Source organism: Zeus faber, assembly GCF_960531495.2.
Source record: "Zeus faber genome assembly, chromosome: 18".
Classification (NCBI taxonomy): Eukaryota; Metazoa; Chordata; class Actinopteri; order Zeiformes; family Zeidae; genus Zeus; species Zeus faber.
This window is the reverse complement of record NC_137210.1, coordinates 25,533,584-25,556,213: the sequence shown is the minus strand read 5'-3', so window position 1 is coordinate 25,556,213 and position 22,630 is coordinate 25,533,584. Positions and strand designations below refer to the sequence as shown.

Here is a 22,630-nt window from a genome sequence, read left to right as displayed (position 1 = left end):
TAGGTTTGCGATACCTCACTAAACCGTTAAATGCTAATCTGCATCAAAGTTTAAAAAAGGAAAGAGACGTAAAGAGCTACCCAAAACAGAACAACACATTAGCCGAAAAAGTCCTTGAAACATAGAGAGTGGGATGAAACAGGCTCACACTGTAAAACACAACACACACACACACCCCAACTCTCCTGCTGCATAGTCTAACTGTCATCACAGTGACATTGCAACTCAGACAGAGAGAGAGAGAGAGAGAGAGAGAGAGAGAGAGAGAGTTATTGTAGATGGAAAACAAAAGAGAAAGAAGGAGACGAGGAAAAGGCAGAGACGGGAGACAAACTGCAATGTGTCAAGAAAGAAATAAAAGCAGCGCGATAGATTGTAAAGCAGCGAGAAAAAGAAGAAAGTTATTTTAAAAAGGGTCGGCACATAACAAAGTGAGAAGAGTGGGAGAGAGAGAGAGAGAGAGAGAGAGAGAGAGATGAAGGAAGGCAGGTTTCTTACGAGCGCAGATCCTCTTGCACACCAGCCTCCGCAGCATGACTGTCGCTCTCTCTGACCTGTGCTCCTCCTCTCAACACTCATCTCCGTCACCACAACACCGTGCACTAACGTGCTGCCTGTGTGTGTGTATGTGTGTCCGTGCACTGTTCGTGACTGTGTATGTGTGTGTGTGTGTGTGTGTGTATGACATGTTGCGTGCACAGAGTGCCAGACTAACTGCCCCTTAAGCCCTTTCCCCTCCGATCTCAGCTGTCAATCGGCTAGAAGCGTGTGTGTGTGTGTGTGTGTGTGTGTGTGTGAAAGCACATGAGAAAACAAATGAGAGGGAAAAAGAAAAGCAAAGCATTAGGGAAGAAAAGGAGGAAGGATGATGGAAGAAAGCAGGACAAATAAGAAGGGAATAGAGTAGGGAAAGAAAGAAAGAAAATGTATGCGCGGAGAAAAGAGGCATTAGGAAACAAAATAAGGAAGGGTGATTGGAACCAAGTTGGCGAACAAGAGGAGGAAAAAAATAAAGAAATGATAGAAATGGGGGCAAGAGAGAGAGAGAGAAAGAGAGAGAGAGAGAGAGAGAGAGAGAGAGAGAGAGAGAGAGGGAGAGAGAGAGAGAGAGAGCGAGGGAGAGAGGGGGGGGGGGGAGAGGGAGGGCGAGAGGGGGAGAGAGAGAGGGAGGGAGAGCTCTCATGTGTCTTGCCCACAGTGACGTCACCCTCACTTTCTCTCTGTGTTTACCGGCAGCGCTTCCCGCACGCTGATGCTGACGCCGTCGACGTCAACAAACACCAAACAGCCCGGACCCCCATCCAGAACCCATCCCAACCCATCCAGAACCCATCCAGAACCCATCGTCCCTTTCTTCCTTCCCTTCTCTGCGCGGCTCTCTCCGGGGGCCGGGGGTCCGCCTTATTGTTGCAAGTTCCAAACTGCGAGGCTGCACCAATGACCCGCTTGATTGATCCGTTCCAGCAGAACAGCAGCTCTGTGTTCATCGGGACAAGTTTCACCCTGAAAGGATGCGTGAAATCCCAAGCGCTGGAAGTCTCGAACACAAGTCGAATGCTTGTGGCGCGATTGCGATCGCGGAAATCGAACCGTGCTGTTCCAAGACTCCACCGCCGTTCATTTTTGCGGGTGTAATAAATGTGGAAGTGTCACAGGGTTTCGCCTCGACAGTGGGCCTCATTCTTTGCCTCCACAGATCCTGCCTCTGAGGATCAGTACACACATTACAGGGCGGCTACAACAATATCAGCTGTATATCCATAACACAAGATAAATAGAAGGGCAGATTTAGATTATTTACGTTTTGGGTTTTTTTTTTCGGTAGCTCCTATGCTTTTTAACGTACCGTAGGGTTACGGTTGAGGACATCCGAGTGGGCCGGAGGCATGGAGCATTTATGTTAAACACAAGACAGGCGGCAGTGATACTGTTGCGGAAACAATACATGAAAACCTTTTTACATTAGAGTATATCCACAATGTACACCCTGTTGCGGAGTATTAGCTATACACCAGGGTTTACTTTTACTTTGACTTCTCTTATGTTGATGCCATTGTAACAGGCGTCACAAAGAGATCGTGGCGATCAGAGTGCGACCAGAGGTGGTCGGTGGAAGTGGCATCCTGAGGGGCTTCCTTTTGCGATCGTTTTTTAATTAACGCTTTAGTTAAGAGTTGCCTTTTGTGTTCCAGGAACCATCTGACCAAACATTGACTATTTCCAGGTTTAAAATACCTCAGAGTCTAATCCTCTGGATTGTGGGTCTAAGCCTTAGACCCACAATCCAGAGGCAGAGTCGCCCTCAGAGCTCCCTCCGAATGCATCCTTGACAATCGCAGGAGCAGCAGAAACTTACGGCAACTTAATTTGTTCCTTGTGAATAAACGTTATTTTGATACTATGTTATCGGAGCAAGGAATGATTCCATGACTCCATCCAGGCTACCCAGAAACACAAGCTCTTCAAGGAACAGCCGTCTGATCGCCATGACAGGGACACAATGAGACCCATTTCCTGGTATAAGAAAATGACTCAAACGCGGTCTCAGAAGGAGTCGATCTCTGCACCTCATAATGGAGGATCATTTTATCCAAAACTGCGCGTGCGGGAGCTCACGATCTCCCTCCGAAGGTCTCAACTGGAGGCCGTTAAGTGGAACACCTTCGCAGGAAGAGTATTGATTACAGCGTCCGGGGATGTCAGACTCTCAAACGCTGACACAAATGTCAAGCTGATTTATCAGCGTGTCGGGGGAAGCAATTAGCACAGTATGAGTCGCGCACGCGCACACGCACACACGCACACACACACACACACACACACACACACACACACACACACACACACACACACACACACACACTCTCTCTCTCGGGGTGCCACGTCATCAATCTGAGGTAAGGGTGAGGGTGACAGAATTCCCTTATCCAACAGAGGTTCTAACATCATCGCTGACCCGCCCAAAAGCATGTGAGCAGCGATTATATCTGCTGCTCAGCACCGGGCTTTGTGATCAAGTATTGATCACTAGAAAATATTAACGGTATGAATGAACAATGTTGTAGATGATGTCGATTGTATTTCTCTCTATACTATACTATAAATGCACCCACTCTAGCCTCATGGACCCCACCTGGCCCCTAAACTGTGACCCATAGATTCAAAACCGCTGATCTATTCTACACCAGAGCTTCCATTATCCGGTAATTACAGGTTTTTGACTGGGAAAACCTGTTGAAGTCCGACATATTGAAATCTCTCTGATCATTATGTTTGTGTGTGAAAATAATTCCCTCTATGCACAGTTTTAATTAGTGCTGGGCGATTCAATGATAACGATAATTATCGCGATATTTTTCCCCTCTATGTCGAAATAAAATGGACTCGATCATTTAGATAAAAAAATTCTGCATAACTGTTAATTTCATCAGTTTCGACGATCCTAAGCTGATCTTTCCAATCACATTTGTCGATATATAGCAGCGCCTGCAGGTTGTGCTTGTAAACACACATGTGGCGTTAACTAACGGACTTATTTTATCTTGAATATTCCAAAAAAATTATAATAAATCAACATGCCTTGATGATGTCATTCTCTATATAACCTGCCTATCAATTGTTTTTCAGCTTGATAAACACAGATAATTTTTGACTCGAATCTCTCCCATTTGTCCAGGACATTGAAATCTTCCAGGACACGTGGGACCGGCACCAATTTCTTCGAACGGAGACTCTATTCTACACTGACTGTAAACAACTACCCTAACAGACGCACGCCACGCATCCCATTTTAAGTTCCAAAAGTGTTTTAAGAACACAACACATTCTTTTTCACACTTGCACATGTCTGGAAAGATAGGAATAATGGCAGAATGATTGACTGATAAGGAGATTGGCTGAGCTTTTATTCAGGGGATTGCTGTGAGGAAACAGTTTCTCTGATGTGGATTTATTATTCTGTGTAATGAGTACACTTTCCTTTGAAGCAGCAGAGCAGGGCGAGATATTACCCGCAAAAGAAATTACGCAAAACCATGAGCAGTACTTCAGCTCACTCATTGTTCAAAGCTCTTTTTTTTTGTTTTGGCTCATTTTGAAAAGCAGATTTAGTTCCTCAGCTCGGGAAAAGTTGAATGCACCCATGTAGAGTCGCTGCCAAGTAAAGGGAAATGAGGATGCGCTGCCTCATTCGTCCGCCGGGTGTCAGCACTCAACACAAATACGGACGCGTCATACCTGGATATTTTGCCGAAGCAGCATCACCACAACCCTGTCCCTTGCTCTGGCCCCAAACCCCCACCCACCCACCCCACCCCACCCCACCCTCTCTCTCAGTACAGATTCCTCTGCAGCACGGTGCGTATCTGCACACGGTGCTTTCAGACGGTTCCTTTCCAGGAGCTGGAGGCCAGGTCTGCCCTGGGGGCTCCGGGCTTCCAGCCTGCAGCCAGCGCTCTTACATAAGAGACAGATGACTGCTGATCGCCGTTATGTCACAACAATGACGGCTTGTTCTGCTGAGAGGTCAGAAGGGGGAGCCGTCAGCGCAGAAAGCTAATGTGTTGTCATTCACGGGTCGCCGAGGGTGCATGATATTTTAAGGGATAATTCTGACTTTTTCCGGAAAGTTGCTCAACTTCCCGATGGTGTTTGGCTGCAGAAAGAAAGCAACCAGCATTTGGTAGATCTATTCTCTCTGTTATGGCTGTTATCTCTCTACCTTGGAATATCTATCTCTGTATCTCATTCAATGGCTTCTCTCTTTTGTTTAATCTCTTCTTGATCTTTCTAGAGATGTACTCGTACATAAAGAGGGGTCAATCGTGCATATGGGCCCTAATATGACCCCTCTCCATCTTGCTTTGTCAATCCGTCTTTATCCGACCGCGTGAACTCACGCTACAGTGACAAATCCACGACAATGTTTTCCTGAAATCCTGCCTCTGCCCCCGTGTAATCCAGAATGGATATATGACTGTGAGATATCTAATATGGAACTTAACACCGGCTCTCACAAAATACTTCGTGGACAACCGGGGTGGTATGACATCTACACAAGAAAAAAAAAAAGTTGCCAAACGGAAGGCTTTGGATATTTCTTCTACGTATTTTCTTGTGAGAAAGGGCTGAATCTGCCCCGTTAAAGTAGGCCCCTCTCCGATAAGCCCCTTTTCTGTATCTTCAAAGGCCTCCGGTAATTACCGTTTAAAACAGTGACTCCACTGAAAATGAGACAGCCAAAAGCGCTCCAACATTTTCAACAGGGGGAGGATAAGTGCCTCAACAGAGCCCCTGTTCCGTTAGGATGTGTAATACCTAAAAGGAGCGGCTGATTGGCTAATGTTGTTGCTTGGATACTGGGAAAAGAGCAAGGGGTACCAAAATGAGGAAAGAGGGGTCCCAGACCGGACTGCAGAGGGAATCAATTATCGGTCTACAAAGTATGCCGTACAAAATTGTGACAAGCCGTGGTTTTCACTGCTGCCAATGGATGCTGTTCAGTGCACCCCCCAATCTTTGCACTTTCTGGCTGCTATTAAAGTTCATGGACCCAAGAGCATGCGCACGAATGCTTGAGAACCCCGTCTAATCACAGAGGCTTTTGAGGTATACTCACATAATTAGCCTGGCGTTCCCATACTAATTTGCAAATGCGTATTAGTCTAGGATCTCTCAGTTCACTTTCTATTTCCAAAGGGCGTTACCAACAGGCGCAGACCAAAATGTCTCTTGACACAACTGGATAGACCGACAACCAATCAGAGCGTTGGATAGACCGACAACCAATCAGAGCGTTGGCTAGACCTTCAACCAATCAGAGCGTTGGCTAGACCTTCAACCAATCAGAGCGTTGTATAGACCTACAACCAATCAGAGCATTGGAAAGACGAACCTATTGACATATGGCAACAAAACGTGACGTCACGCTGAGCGAGTGAGTTTGTAAATTCAACTTTTACCAAATAATGTCAGAAGTATGGGAAACACATCTTTCTTATCAACAAGCCATCTCCATAAGGTTCCTCAACGGCGACAGCACAGGGTTGTTTTTTTTCAATTAATACATTTATTTTTAATCTCAATATCAACATTGACCACCAATTATTCATTTTCTATTCTTACAAAGGTTTCTCCCCCATATACATTTATATTCTGAAATTTTGGGGGGAGAAGAGTAACACTATAGTCGGTCACTGGGTTTCTGGGATTTTATTGGCCAGGACATCCACCAGAACGTCCTCTAACAAACTGACTCAGGACAATAAGGGAATAAATAAGAGGAAAGTAGTGCGAACAACCAACTGACAAAAAACCCCTGATAAAATAGCTACGGAAACATAAATGTCCTCTACTCTATAGAAAGGGGTCCCAGATTTGGTCGTCAACACTGTCGAAGCAGTCAGTCAAGGTTCCTTTGTGCAGAGTCAGTGCAAACGTAAATGCAGCCAAGTAAGCTCTCTGTCAGACATCACTCCTTACAATCACTTCTTCCCTGTCTCCAGCAAAAGAACAAAAACCTAACAGTAGTGCATACATACCAGAGAATAGAATAACAAGGGCCATTCTCTCCGGGAACAATATTATCGCAGCCGGCAAATAGACTGGACACATACTTTAGCGGCCCGGCTGGTCCGCCACACAATGGACCAATTCGCCTAGATTCTGAGCCTGACCTGATTATGGACTAAAACACAAGGAAGTCTGCTAGATTGTCCTCTACATTAGCTCACGAACAAGATCACCAGCCTGGTTTTCTCTTGCTGGCTGAGCAATTAATCAACAAGTGTTAATAGCAAAAAGGTAGTGTTAGAAATGCTGTGGAGTACAGTACACCTCTACATTCACCTGCTATTGCAGTTTGAACGAACTGCACTGACAGGACCCAAAGGAAGACTTAATCACTTAAACACAAGATTAATGTTGCTTTACAGTTGGATTTTCCTTTAACCTTGACTGCATTAGCCTGGATTACTATCAGTTGTATGACTTTTATTGTTATTCATCTTATGCACGTGCAACACATAAACTTACCGATTGCATGGAACTATATTCTCTTAGGGCATGATATTCAAAATCATAAAAATCGAATACCTTACCTTCAAATCATTTTTTTTGCACAACAAATACAGTTAAACAAACACATTTTTAACACCAATATGTATTGTGAGTATTTTAAATAATCAGCATGTTGTAGCATGTTGCCTTAGGGTCTGCGAACACAATAAATCTTAAAATAGATTCAAGATTCAAGAGGTCTATGGTAACACACAGAAATAACAGGTAAAATTACTACAAAATAAATGTAATTACTTTGGTTGGCTTTATCCTAATTATAATTATGTTAAAGTTATATATTTAAGGTAAGATTTCTTAAAAAATATACAAGCATGAGTGTGGTGCTCGCTGGTGCACAAACAATATAGAATATATGGTTGGCTCAACATTTACAAACTCTTCTTCTTCTTCTTCTTCTTCTCTCGGATGCTCCCGTTAGGGGTCGCCACAGCAGATCATCTGCCTTCAATACCTTCTGTGCATCTTCGTCCCTTACACCAACCGCCTGCATGTCCTCCCTCACGACATCCATAAACCTTCTCTTTAGCCTCCCTCTTTTCCTCTTGCCTGGCAGCTCCATCCTCAGCATCCTTCTCCCAATGTTACTCATCTCCACTACAACCGTGTCCAAACCATCTCAATCTCGCCTCTCTAACATAAACTCTAGGACGACAAATTCAAATGATTAAGACGCTCATCGTTGAAATCAATAGAAAATTCATCCTAAATAAAATTTGAGATGGTTAAGCTGCAAAAAAGCAATTTGCATATAGAAGTACATGGATAAATACAATTTAGCCACTACAGGCCACAGCCACAAACAAACACCGCTCCCTCCCGACTCACTGTTTAATTACTACTGTATGCCAAGATGGCCATTAGGTAATATAACAAGGTGACTTTGTTGATACTTATATGAACTGCTTGGAGTATCAAATGTCATAGCTTTTTACAAATTACATTAGTCATTTAAATTTTATGAAACGTCCCCAGCTGGTAGGTGGCGTTTGGTACTGATTATTATATGAATGCTTGTGAATGGTTACTTTTGGAAGCGGAGACAACTGAAGGGGAAACAAGCCAGACAGATTACATCACATCTTTAAATAAGATCATCATTAAGCAGACACTATTGTCCAAAGAAGACTTAAAATTATTCATACACCAATGGACAAAGCAATCAAGAGCAATTCAGGGTTAATTGTCTTGTTCAAGGACACTTAACTTTTCAGATTACTTGATGACCTGCTCAACCTCCTGAGACACTACATATATGTAACCCACCGCGGATTTTAGGTACATTTGGTACCTTTTGAGTTTTTTTTCCACATAATTTGAAAGTGACGAATCAGAGCTATCAAACTTATGTGAATCAAGCCAATATATTTAGAGCTATGGCTTGCTAATGACGAGGGTGCGGCCAACTGTGTTTCTGACATAATAACCTTCAAAGTTTTCCCAAAACTTCATTCAGCCAGCTCCCAGAATGCGAATAGTTTGGATGATGGCGGACTATCATCGGGGAAAATTAAGTCCAGTCCTTAGATCCATCGCAATTGTCAGATTAAGTTCTGGGATATATATTAGATCTTCCGCAACCCATTATCCATAACAACACGGAGATGACAGTTTCACAGACAAGTGAAACCGGAGGATCCTCGTCTTGTTTACGGAAGTGACGTCAGCTTTTCTTCTTCGCAGCTTGCGCACCTTCACAATAATAAGGTTGAACTCTATCAAAAACGGTTTCACATTGTGACTTCACATCAAATGGAATATGGAGGAATGCAGAGAAGCAGGTGACAGTATGTCCGCCCGTCAGGCAAAGGATGGAAAGTTGAAAAGAAAAGGGAAACTGAGAGAGAGAGAGAGAGAGAGGGGTACAACAAATATTCTGAACGCAAAACATTTCATGCTCCAATAAAGGCCCAGGGCCCATCAGTATGTGTCCATATCAGCAACTTTCAAAGAGAGAGCGTTCAGGCACCTCTGGCAGACGGCATTCATTTGCACATTTAGTGCTGTTTTTGTAAGTTGTTTTGTGTTGTAATGTGTCCTGTTTGGGCACGTTCCTCCATACGGACGGCAGAGTGGAGAGCTTTGGAGGCTACCAACTAGCCTGGCACGCCCTGGTGGTCTCAAAGACCCTCTTTCATCACCACAGTCACACAGGCAGAGGGATGTTCAGCCCTCTTCTGCTCATTTAATGGGCAGAGTGTACAGAGGGAAGAAAGAAAGCACAATGGTGTCATTCAGACAGACCGTCACGGTCCATGGGCTCTGCCTTTATCTCTCCCCTGTCTCACCCCTATGTTTTCTCCATTTGTGACATGCCACCCACCCCATTCTCTCACCCACCATCTTTGTTTCTCTGCACCGCCCACGCCCTAATTTCAAGAATAAGAATATCAGCTGAGGAAGTACGGTTTGATCGGTGTCAAAATATCTCAAAAGAGAAGAGAAATGGGCGCATTGGAGTGATAAGCGTGTTAAGTGTGTGTTAAGTTGATGTTTGCCTAGAGTAGAGCAGCGAGCAGCCTCGCTCCGTCAGCAGAAAACCTGCTGGCTGAAGACAGGTTTACATAACACAATTCTATGGTTTTCCCTATTTTCTGAAAAGCTTGGACTTGACGTCACTTATAGCGTATTGAATGCAGCATAATCTTTCCAAAAATAATTCATATTTTCAGCTCTTGGCAAATCTTTAGCCTGTTAAGTAAGACTCTGTAGCATAAGGATTGATTCCTACAGTATGAATGGTGATGGGTAATAAGACTTCTTTGCAGAATTACTGATGAAAATATTGATGAAAATTGAGGAGGAGGTGAATATCTCAGTGGGGAATATTCCTTCTCACATGAGATTGGGTATAAAAGGCAATCAGGTCGACAGCCAGTCGACCTGATTGCCAAACAAATGCCAAATATAGGCAGGCTTTCCTATAAGGACAAAGCGGAACCTCTTCCACACTGCACCACTGTCAAACACACACACACACACACACACACACACACACACACACACACACACACACACACACACACACACACACACACACACACACACACACACACACACACACACACACACACACACACACACACACACACACACACTCAGTGTAAATGGGTCTGTAGTGAAGTTAGAGCGAGGAGGTTGAGGCAAAAATCCAATGCCAATATTAGTTTAACTTTATGTACATAAGAAAATTTTGAAAAACCATCTTAAGTAATGTGGGTCGACTTCCATTGCTCATTTCATGCAGCTAGAACAGTTCAGAAAGTCCTCTTCATACATGATGACGCAGCCTTTAAGCGCAGGGAAAAGAAGAACACCATCAAATTTTTCTATTATTGTATTTATTCTTGATGAATATCGATCAATCCATCAGTTTGATCAATTTCCCCTGACAACCTGTCTCAGAAAGAATCGAAACAAACGCGCGGGCATATTGGTTATTACTATTCTACTGAAGCTGTGTGGCGCACGCCTCCTGACGCTCCCCAGAGCCTCGCACCGGGACTGCCCTGAGAAACAAGACAGCCCCGCAGTGTCTGCAATGTTTATATAACAGGAGACCTGAGGACGCATGAGAGAGCCTGCTCATAAACACACACACACACACACACACACACAGTCCAACAAACATATGAACAATGCTTCGGGGATCAAACCAATCACAAAGACACTCTCTGATTGTGTGAAGACATCATGAACCAAGGAGCTGGCACTGCTACCACAATCCACCCGTACGCTGTCATCTTCTGTGTCTTAAGACATGGCCGCTGGCCAACAGCCTGCTCGGACGCTATAAATACAGACTCTATTCGCGGGACTCCATTGCATTATACATCTGCCGACTATAAATGGGCTCATGCAGACCCAACTGGCTGATATAACTGAGAGACCTCACAGCATTGATAGTTATTCTATATATATATATATATTTTTTTTTTTTAAAGAGACAATTGGAGCTTTTTTTGAGAAAGGGAAAGAAATAGGAGCTTTTGTCTCAGATGGAGATATCTCTGTTGTGGCTTGGCCGAGCTGAGAATAATCAAATTCTGATCTGAATGACCATTTAGGGTAAAATTATCAAAGGAACACAATGCCGAGCAGTGCACGGCACTCATCTTAAAGCCGTGTATCTGCAAGTATCAACAAATACTATTATTAATACTATTGGCAGCAAAAGTCTTAGCTCATGCCTCAGAGCAAAAGTTAAGCAAGAAGCTGTTTAATACTCCTGATTTCCAAAGTGCATTTAACCCCTTAGGTTTCTTAAATAATGTAATACCTTCTCATTTATAATGACCCACAGATGCCTTATAAAAACTGCCAAAACCTGCTATATCATCTAGCTGTATAGATGATAGCGAACTAAATGCCGGGAACTCCAAGCACAGATCTTCTTGGAAAGTGCTTGAAGGTCCTTACCGAGTTTTTACGAGAAGACTGAACTTGGCCTTCTTTTCCCTGCGTCGTAGTGTGGCTGTCAAAATGAAAGGTAGGCCACCTGGCTCAATACCACACACCACACACAAGCTTTCTCCATAAATCAGGCAGGCCGATGACACACTAGTCATTTTAGGCATTGTCACCTTAATAAGTTATTCTGTTCTGGAACTGAACCTGAGAGCTAAATGATGACTTTTCATTCAAGAGAATCCAAGCACTAACAAGTGCAGATATCCAACAGGCGCTCCTGGGTGTTGAACGCTTAAACATTAATCTCTAATTTTGGGCACTCCCTTCTAAGTATACGGTATATTCCAGAGACCCAGTCATACCTGTTTGACAAATTATTTATTTTAGCACCAAAAGTTAAAAGGTTTCAAGCTCTTGAAACATGCAATACTACAATAAGACAATACAATAACACAAAATCAAATCCTTTGTGCTGTTAAAGTGGGTTCTACACACAAAAGCCCAGCGGGGCCAGTCGAGCAAAACAGTTTCAACACTGCGTCAAAAACATACAGTGACAACAAAACAAACAGCATGGGATCAGGCTGCTACTGGCCACAAATTCTTTGTTATCGATAATTTGACGTTACATTGGGGATAATCGTTAATGAAATAACATATGAACGTGCAAGAGTCAGTTGAGAAACAATTATTAGTAATGTGGATATTATGTCCAAGCAGGTAGAGGCATTGATAGGAACAGCAAGAACAGTCTATGATTTCAGAAAATGGTATGATTTTACTGCAATGCAGCCTTAAAAGCTGTATTCAACTTTCTCACAATAACCAGTCATATCTTATATTGTTATCACAATATTGTATCGATATATTGCCCAGGCCTAGTCCAAGGTTTGGTCTCCAATGGCTTTGGGCGTCAACACTAAGAACACAGAACAGGATCTGTCTCCAGCAACCCGCCCTCCAGCCGCAAGCAGCCCTCCAAGTATCACCACACCAACTTGATGACTTAACCACTGTGTATCAACCGATGCGTTAAAAAAAGACTCTAAATGCTCTATCACTGATCTCTTCAAAACATGCACATACTTGCGTGCGCGCACACACACACACACAGACACACACACACACACACACACACACACACACACACACACACACACACACACACACACACACACACACACACACACACACACACACACACACGTAAGTTGTCTGAATCTGGAAACCGGGCCAGAAGACCACAGTTCAAAATGACAATGAGCTCGTAAAACCTCTGTTGTGTTGTGTTGTGTTTGCTCCAGCCAATCAGAAGCGAGCATTCTCCCAGGGCCCATGGCAGTGTATAAGATAAGGAGAATGCCAGAGGATTGGTGGATAATATGGAATTTATTTGGCGACGACAACTTCTAGTCCAACTCCATTAGTCCGTTAAATTTGGGTAATTAAACACTGCAATATTTGAGTACTCAAATGATACGTCATATCTTACTTTCATAAGTTAGACAACAAAACCGTGCATCACCGAATGGTAATGTCTTAGTTAATTGATTTGAACATAAACAATTTTATTGAAAAGCCAGCCCGTGTCCTTACCTTCTCCTGCTGTCATGGTGCAAAGCCTTCCTTCCAAGCAGAGAGGAGAGACAAGACGGGAAAGTTAAAAGACCAACGATGCTGCACAGAGGACTACGCTGCTCTCTCTAGCTTGTGCTCCACGTATCTTCCTCCCTGTTTACTAAACGGTGCTGGAGAGATGGTCTCTCTCTCTCTCTCTCTCTCTCTCTCTCTCTCTCTCTCTCTCTCTCTCTCTCTCTCTCTCTCTCTCTCTCTCTCTCTCTCTCTCTCTCTCTCTCTCTCTCTCTCTCTCTCTCTCTCTCTCTCTCTCTCTCTCTCTCTCTCTCTCTCTCTCTCTCTCTCTCTCTCTCCCTCCCTCCCTCCCTCCCTCTGAAATGCGGTGACGATGTAAGCGCTAGACGGAGGATCAGCAGCCACTGGAGGCTGAGGTACCGTGAAACCTTAGCTGATAATAAACTGTCATAACAGTAACTGCGATTATTGAATCACCATCATAGTATAATGTGTCTGAGTAATGACACACATACCCTTTAAAGAGGCATTTATTAGCATTGATTCAGGTCGAAAATTCGCTTCAACCTGACTGATGGAAGCTAACCAAATTCACGTTCTTGTTGTAGCGACTCATCTCACATGGGCTTGAAATTGTCTTGACATTTGGACAAAAACGTATAAGTTTGGTATGGAAATAATGACCAAGATCAGCTCAAATAATCGCCATCAGGCGATTATGTAATACCTGTGACAGCTCTGCCGCCATCATTCATATCCTAGTGAAGGTGAGGCCAGTTCATTTTTTCGAGCACATTTCATACACGAGGGCAATTGAAAGTGCTTTACATAAGCCATAAAGGGCCATAATATACAGGATGTGCTGATCTGATTTGCTCAATACAACACAGGCCAGACTGGCCTTCTCGACACAGTGAAGGCCAGTCTGGCCAAACCGCTTCACCGGTCCCTCCTCAGGCAGGAACCCACGCCACCTTCATGAGGACCCAGACACCCGAAATGATTCTTGTTTCTCGTCTGCACATAGGTCTTCGATCTTGTAACTTGTTTGTCGTCTTCTTCGGTCCTTTTGTTTTTTTGGTAAGCTCCTCGGCATACGACTGCGTTTTTTTCATTCAAGGCTCGAAAATTGCTTTCATTTGAATCTCAGAAAATGTCTCGTTTCATTCTCTTTTTCCCCCGCTCTGCCTCTCTTGATCTTCCCCCATCCTACACGTTTCATAAATGCTGCAATATTACATAATCATTTTAACTACACGCCATACTTGACAATTTAGAAAAGCTAGATTTTCCGATGTGTATAATATGGAGAAGAAAAATATGCCTCTTCCAGTGGTCTTGGGAGATCATTTGTCTGCTTTAGCGTAAGTACAGTGTAACTTGTTTTAGTTACACTCCGGTATCCAAAGCAAATAGTCTTATTTACGTCTGACAGCTTCATGTGTCAGGAACTTTGGAAATACACTGTACCTTCATGTAAACAGTGACTGATTACCAGCAATTGCACATTTGTAATGGCATGATCAAGAAGCAAGAATGGCAAGAATTTGTGACGTTAACCCAATGTGAAATCTATGTTTTGAAAAACAGCAACACAGTTTCATAGCAATACGTGACACCAGCCCCGGTCTCCAAACACCAATGAATTTTCTCCACCTGGAGTTGACCGGTCACACCCGAGATTCAACACCCGCGAGCCTCTCGATACGGACCCACACCTTTTTGTTTTGCCGGTGTCCCAGCGCCGTGGACTCGCTTCCCACTCCTGGCCTTGTTCCCTCATCCTCTGCCATCTCTGCGAGCCGAGTTCTCTCCCCACATTAAAAAGTGACCATCTCAACCCCCGAGGCAAACAGACACAATTTGTTTTTCCGCGAAATGAACAAGTTCTGAACTGAGTCGAACAGATGGTCCCGATTCAAGCGAGGAGAAATCGTCCAATAACTGCCCAAATCTATCATCTTGTCATGTGAAGAATTCCTCTTCCCCTTCAAATTTAACTGTCAGCAATCCAGCGCTGGGTGGAATCAATCTCTTTAGAAGACATAAATTAAATGAAACCCGCGGCTTTCTTAAGTTAAGATAATCTTCTCAATGTGTTGGAAAATTGGTAGCAATCACACAATATGTCACATGGTTCCATTTCACAGGCCCGACCATATCCACTGCCCAGATGCTAGCAACTAGACCTGGGCCATTTCCAACCATCTTGTGTGGTCTGGTTGCTCCAAGCTCAACCACTTTTTATAGGTTAAAAAATAAACAAAAAGCGTGGTTTACCTCTGTTCAGTATGTTTAGAAACTTCCACCAAGAAAAATAAGTTATCCTGGCACCTAACTCTGTCATAAATAGTGAAACAAGTGACAATATTGAAATACAGAGTATAATTATATAGGATCAATATCACTAATCGATGATTAGTGATATTGATTAATGATCATCAGACATTTCTGGTCATTAATTTTAACTCAAATGGGATGAAAAAAATAGTAGGTTGATGGTACCATCAACCTACTATTTTTTTCATCCCATTTGAGTGAATGAATAGTTATGGAGTTATCATAACGATTTCCATAACTCTCTCGCAGTCAGGGTTTCATCTAAATCAGGACTTAGATCATCCTACTTAAATGAATGCTGCCTTTCTAGGACATTGCATGAATTAAGATGAGTTAGCTCTGGACCAGGACGTCCTACACTAAGGTGAGGAAGGACCAGTCAGCTCCATCTGTCAGGTTTTTGACGCTAGTCTTAGTCCAGATAATCCATTTCCTCTGTCGTCCAGATCAACCTGGAGGCCACACTCATTAACACCACATTTTATTGCTTTTATTGCATTTTATTTTTACTTATTAAGTCATTTTTTATCAATATAACTACTGTGCCACAATTATTTTACGTTTTATATTTATTTTAGACCGATAATTTGTAAAATAAGCAAGTGTCAAGCAGTGGCGTAGATGGACACTCCGATACGCATCTCGGCTGCGAGTGCCCGTTTCCTGCTCCACGGAGCCCGCAGCGGGCTCCAGCAGGCCTCAGACTTTGCCACAGATGGATAATCGTGATCAGACGAAAAACAAAGGAAAACTGCACCCAGCTGCAAAACCTTATGGACGTGTTTGCGCTGTTACATCATTGGCGCAATATGTTTTGTCAATCTGAGACGGTGCAGATAGCAGGCAAATTGAAAAAATTATAATAATAACGGTCCACGGCCACAATCAATTAATGGTGGAGGCCAATATCAACATTACGATTAATATTCGACTAATTGTGGAGCCCTACGTGGAGTGGGTTGCTTCACCGTTCGCCATTTCCACTAATGGTTACGCATTGATTGACGCACTTCCCGAGACTCACGGCGGTAAATTGATAATTTTCCAGAGAGTTGGTACCCGGTGGCAGTCAGAATGCATAGTGATATGGAGGCTTACAGGGACCAACTGAACCCTGACGGTGTCATTATTCTATAGCCGTTACACTGTGCAATCAACATAAACTTCATAATGATAAGTACAAGCAAAAAAGGTGTCTATCGCCCCTTTAAATAAAGCCGGAGTGGAGCGGCGGTGACACAGACTTGTTGAGATCCTGACGCTCTGTTGAAAGGTGGCGTTCTCCCCCTGGCTCAGCCTTCCTGTCGGCTGATCAGCAGCAGACACCGTCAGCTGGAACGAGGCTTTGTCAGCACCCGAGGTGTCGCCCTGAGCAACAGAAACATCCTCCGCAGCGACAAAAATACAGGAACACACCGGTCTTTCCTTCCGACTGTCCTCTCCCCACTGGAGTTGCTCTAGATTGTCTTTTCCACATCATGCAGATCGTTCTTTTGGAAGGTTGCAGTTAAGACTGGCTACAGTCTGCTCCAGTTTAATATTTACAACATCAAATGTTGCAAAACTTTTGACTTTTGGTGCTTTGATAGGACACTGTATCTACACACAAGAAAGTCACTTTGGATTTTATATATTATATTATGTATACTTTAGTAATCCCTCTGGGGGGAAATTAGTTGACCCAGCCTAGTTTATTACGTATCTCGGACCAGCGGGTCGTTCCGGTGCCCAACTCCAGATCTTGACCGAAGCCTTGATCAGGGGCATTGGCAGGAGCGTTGGCACATTCAGGGTCTGCGAAACCGAGCACCTGGAGGAAACCCATGGGAACATGTGGAGAACATGCAAACTCCATAAAGAAATGCCGCTCACTTTGTAAATATCTGGATATTATGGCCAAGCAGGTAGAGGCATTGATTTGAAGGCAGTCTACGAGGCTAATGCATATACTTTACTGGAATGCGGCCTCAAAGACAACATTAAATTATATCAAAACATCATGATAAACCAAAGCCCCGGATGATATCTAGATTTTATTGTACCAGCCCAGTTTTCTGGCTCCACTGAGGGAAAATTAGAGCTGAAAGGCCTAGGGGAAGCCAACCTCCTGGGGAGGACAAGCAGGCTGCTGTCCGTCTGGCCTCCAAGAACACACACACACACACACACACACACACACACACACACACACACACACACACACACACACACACACACACACACACACACACACACACACACACACACACACACACACACACACGGCAGACCATGTGAAGACAAAATGTTGGTAAACAAGTAGAGGAGACGGGCAATGAGCCACTGATCAGCTGATAAAAAACCCCTGTAGGTATCTTCTCTCTTCATTATTAAATGGCTTCGTTGTCATGGAGAATTCCACCGCATTCAAACAAATCCTAAAAAGAACCAAACTGCAAGGCAGCTTCCCACTGTTCCCGTTTCACACTGTGTGACTCAGCAGCTAGACAGATCCTGGTGTTAACGCCACAACTCAAGACGGCCTGTTTCATTCTATTTCGAGCTGCTGTGCCCATTATTATTATTCATTTTTTTGGGAACTGAAAGACCCGAAAGACTTTACGTGCAACAACGAGGAAAGAAATGCGAGAAGACACTAAGACGGACGTGCAGCGGTGCAATCGTCGGCATCCTGCAGGCATTCAGGCATTCTGGGATAAGCGACAACACTGGGTTTAATTTAAGGCTCAGATTAGTGCTGCCACCTTCCTCCGTAACTCTTCACAAGGTCGTTTGTTACCCAAAATATAACAAAACAACAAAAGAAACCTGATCCTTGTTTGGTTCATCGGATAGATAAATAAGCTTAGACAGACAGACAGACAGACAGACAGACGGACAGACAGACAGACAGATAGATCAAACCCAACCTAGAAACCAAGCCTTATGATAAAGAACAACACATAACCTAAAACACTGAAATAATAATAGTAAATAGATAGATAGATAGATAGATAGATAGATAGATAGATAGATAGATAGATAATAGTCAAATAGAAAAATAAAAATAGAAAAAAATAGTAAAATTGTCATCTGCAGAAATGCTTAATTTTTAGGATTGATTGGGATATATATATATATATATATATATATATATATATATATATATATATATATATATATATATGTGCCATTGGGTCCATCAGCTAAACAGATAGAGCAGCTCCCACTGTGTCTACTTATGCCACGACATACTCATGGTCCTCCGTGGCAACGGTTGCCAACCTCGGGGGTCGTAGAGTGTTGTAATAATAATAAATAAAAGACTGAGTGTGTTGTTTCAAATGTAAATTGTGATCGAATCCATCCAAACTTGCTCTCTCTACCACAAAACTTCAACCAATAACCAACAAAAAGGACGGATAATAAATACACGGGGGCTGTTAAATAGGGGGCCTCAGATTGAATCAGGTTGGATTTAGAGGGTCGCTGAGGAAAACAAGCTTGGGAAGCCCCTGCTCTGTGGTACTTACAGATACAGACGAGCACAGATCACATTCTTTATCTGCATTTTTCTGGGAACAAATGTCCCCGCCCTCCTCCCAGGGAAGCAACACCAATACCACATAAAAAATTTACAAATGAACCAAAACAGAGAAACAGAAACGTGGCGACAGCTGAGCCGGAGGCTGAGCAACGCAAAAAAAAAAAAAAGCAGCAAAAAAACTAACTGCACTCACCGGAGCCGGAGGACGAGATCATGTTCCCAGATCTTTGGACTTCGTCAAATTTACTGAAGATTACATTCAACCTGCGGAGAGAAGGAGAGGGGAGGGGCGGAGCGCGTCAGGAACACCTTAAACATTTAGGAGGTGAAATGTGACGGCGGATAAAACAGAAACCAGACGAGAGAGATAAAAGGTGAAGCGACAGGCGATGGAAGGAGCACGGCGCTCCGTCCGTCCGTCGCTTCCGCTCTGCCGGAGCCCAAAAACCAAAATAGAGGCCAACGTCCAGAACTGCTTAATGGACAGAGCGGTGCGGTGAGGTGACCTTGCTGGGAGTTATTGGCCATGTCAGGGAGGCCGGAGAGTCATTTAAAAAATAAAAATAAAATGCAGTAGAATAAAGACGTGTGGGCTGTGATAAATGAAGAGATACAGCGTGTGACACGTGAGGGTTAAAAAAGGGATTGAAGTCATGAATCAGCCTTTACAGTTTCCATGTCTGCGAGCCTTGAACACAGCGTTATAAAAACATTCAGGGGATGTTTGGGGGACACATATCGGGCTTCATCTAAATCCCACTTTAAACCCGGACTAACTGAAACGGCCTTTGTTTCTCGGTCTTGGTTTAAAAAAAAACAACAAAAAAGAACAAAAACAGATTTCCAGAAGGAAGATTATAGCATAGACCTATAGATATAGGTCTCAGCGAAGGCTCAAATCAAGGCTGACCAGAGGCAGGTTTATCTCTGGATGAATGGGTGTGGCCCCCGGGTCGACCAGGACCATGGCCAGACAGAAGGAGCTGACAAGTAGAACTAACTGAAGTGAAGCAATGTCTCAGAAAGGCCTCTTTTAAATTTTGGATTCATTTCTCTAGGATTAACTTAGTCATGATTTTGAGTAAACCCCGCCTCCGAAACCTCTCCCCGGTAACGGTGTGAGGGAGTGGTTGTGTCCCAATTAATATTCAGATAGAAGGCTTTACAATTATAATTTATACCTTTACCATTAACTTATCCTGTGCATAGAATTACCTTTGTATTTTCTGTTTATTTTTTTTATGTTTTTGACCACTTCTGTTTTTGTTTTTTATGGAAAGCTGGAAATGAAAAGCCGAAAAACGACTGCATTTAGGGCAGCAAAGATGCCCTAAATTAACCAACTTGGAGCAAATTCTCTTAAAATCACTTTGTTGTCAGATGTCAATCTAAATAAGAAACTGGAGAATTAAAAGGAGGATGTGGTCTGTAGTATAATATTGACCTTTTTTATTAAATGCATTTTTTCTTGTTAACCCTAACCCTATTTTAATGCAATTTTGGAAACTGTATTTTCTTTTATTAGCCTATAGTTACCCTGTTTTTATTAATTTTGTTATTTGAATTATGTAATTATTCTACAGCACTTTGTATTAAATGCTTTTTGCTTGTTTGTTTGCTATTATTTTTACAATTCGATTGTCTTCTATTAATGTAAAGCACTATGCGTTCAATGTATTTTTTTTATTATTATATTTATTTTCTATTATTGTTAACATACTGTATAGTATAAAATAATAGTTTGGCTGCTTAGAGCTCAGATATCTCACACGCTAAGGAAAGTAAAAAACACAAGACGTTCGGGCCGGAGGTAAACACTGGCACACACTGAACATAATTCAGTTACATTAAACTTGGCTATCTTCAATTACTGTATAATCATACAAATTTATTTTCCCCGAATTCTAAGCATTTTAAAGTGGTAACAGTGCTATTTCTTCTACTGACGCGGGATCCTGTGACAATATTTGTAATCGTTATATAAATGTTTGCAGATCTTGTCGCTGATGTTGTCGTTTGCTGTTGTTGGTGATGTAGCTGCGTGACAGATAAACAGACTCTGTGGAAACCTCCGCATCGGGGCTTTAAAATCCCGGGCCATGGCTCACGTGCTTATATTTATTCTGTCACACAGAGTTTACCAAGCTTTTAGAAAGGAGTGGCCGTTTAGAAAGATGATTTAAAGCACATACATCTAGGGATTCCATATTATATTCATATATTCAGGGAAATAAGGCACTGGAGTGTTAGGGGCAATTTAGAATGCCCCTTGCATTTCTAAATCCAAATATAGGCCGAATTGCTCCATCCAAACCCACAACAGGCTGCAAACGCTGACGAGGATTCAAGTAGATTATTTTGATTTTCCGTTGAAATGTGTTTTTAGATCTCCTCCCATCCCCACGCCCCCTCCCCCCGTATATGGGCTGGATGAAAAATAAAGTTGGATTGGTAGTTTGGCACAAGGTGAAAGGTGACGGTGAAACGCAGCGGCTTTGATCCGGTTAAAACAGCGACAGGTCCCTTTAACCCCAACACGCTCATACAGTACGTGAGAGCATTTAACTGCATCCTTCTGATCACGGCTTTAATTGCTCACAAATCAAGACTAACTGGATTAGGTTTGTGCAGATGGTGGAGCAGGTGGACAGATTGTAGCTGCACCTCCACCCTGACTGCTCTGATCACCAGCACCGTCGGTCTCTGTTCCAAATGAACTGGGAACCAGTCCAGGTTGATGGGATATTTCTGTTGGTGAGCAGACCTGGTCCAGGGTCCTGTCGTAGTTGGGTCGCTGTGGAGAAGCTCCGTTTAAGTTCAGGTGTGGGTTAAAGTGCCTTGCCTGAGGGCACGTTCATAAATATTTGTTGAGGGAGAGAAGAATGGAATACCTCACTGGGTTTGAAAAAGGTGATACTATTTTCCTTTGGGGAGCTCTGGACCCCCCCCCCCCCCGCCCACCATGTGCTAGTGTAGCCCTCTTGTTTATGCTGGTGATGCACAAAGCCACACAAGCTCTGGGTTCAGAAGCAGTTAACAAAAACAAAAAAAACACTCAGTGGCACGAGAAGTATTATTATTATTATTTTTTTTTTCTCTTCGCTGTAGCCCAAAATCAGTTCAAAGTCCGCCTCATTGCGAAGGGGCCGGAATCGGAGTCTTGGTGAATATGGCGAATATGGGGTTTGCCTGCTTTAGAAAACAAAAGTACCATATGACCGGTGTGTTTTGTGTTTTGGTCTCTGTGATGATGGAACTAAATTAAGAAAAGCCTTCATCTCTAGACAATGGAGGAGGTTTGTGACAATACTCCGTATTTTTGGGTTCTCCATGTTTGCAGTCAGCGGGAATGAGAAAGTGAGCTGATAGAGCCCTTATATTAGGATTGACAAGCCACTTTACGCTTTATTAACATACAAATGTATAGAGTCATAGCAAATAATAATAATAAATCTGATTTTACAAAGACCATGTCCCCTCCAGATCTGGAAAAGCAGCTGGGCGGCAGACGTGGGGGCCCTGGTGGGGCCCTGGTGGGGCCTGCAGGAACGGACCACACTGGTAGTGTGGGATAAGCAAATGGGGACGAAAATCAAAGGGGACGCCGGGCAGGAAGAGACCTCACTGCAGATGTCTCCGAATGCTTTGTGATTGGCCGCCTGTGGCCATTGCAGTAAAAGTATTTTAAAA

The 22,630-nt window shown here is 43.2% G+C and overlaps 1 protein-coding gene across 2 annotated transcripts in view; it reads right to left on the bottom strand.

Moving 5' to 3' along the window:
• The window catches only part of clasp1a (cytoplasmic linker associated protein 1a), a gene marked incomplete at its 5' end in the record, with an annotated part of 114,158 nt that overhangs the window by 48,664 nt on the left and 42,864 nt on the right, over positions 1 to 22,630 (bottom strand). For both annotated transcript variants that reach the window (XM_080019567.1, XM_080019568.1), the window contains one exon: positions 19,134 to 19,204. In XM_080019567.1, the coding sequence (XP_079875693.1) occupies positions 19,134 to 19,204 (71 nt within the window). The remainder of the gene's footprint in view (positions 1 to 19,133; positions 19,205 to 22,630) is intronic.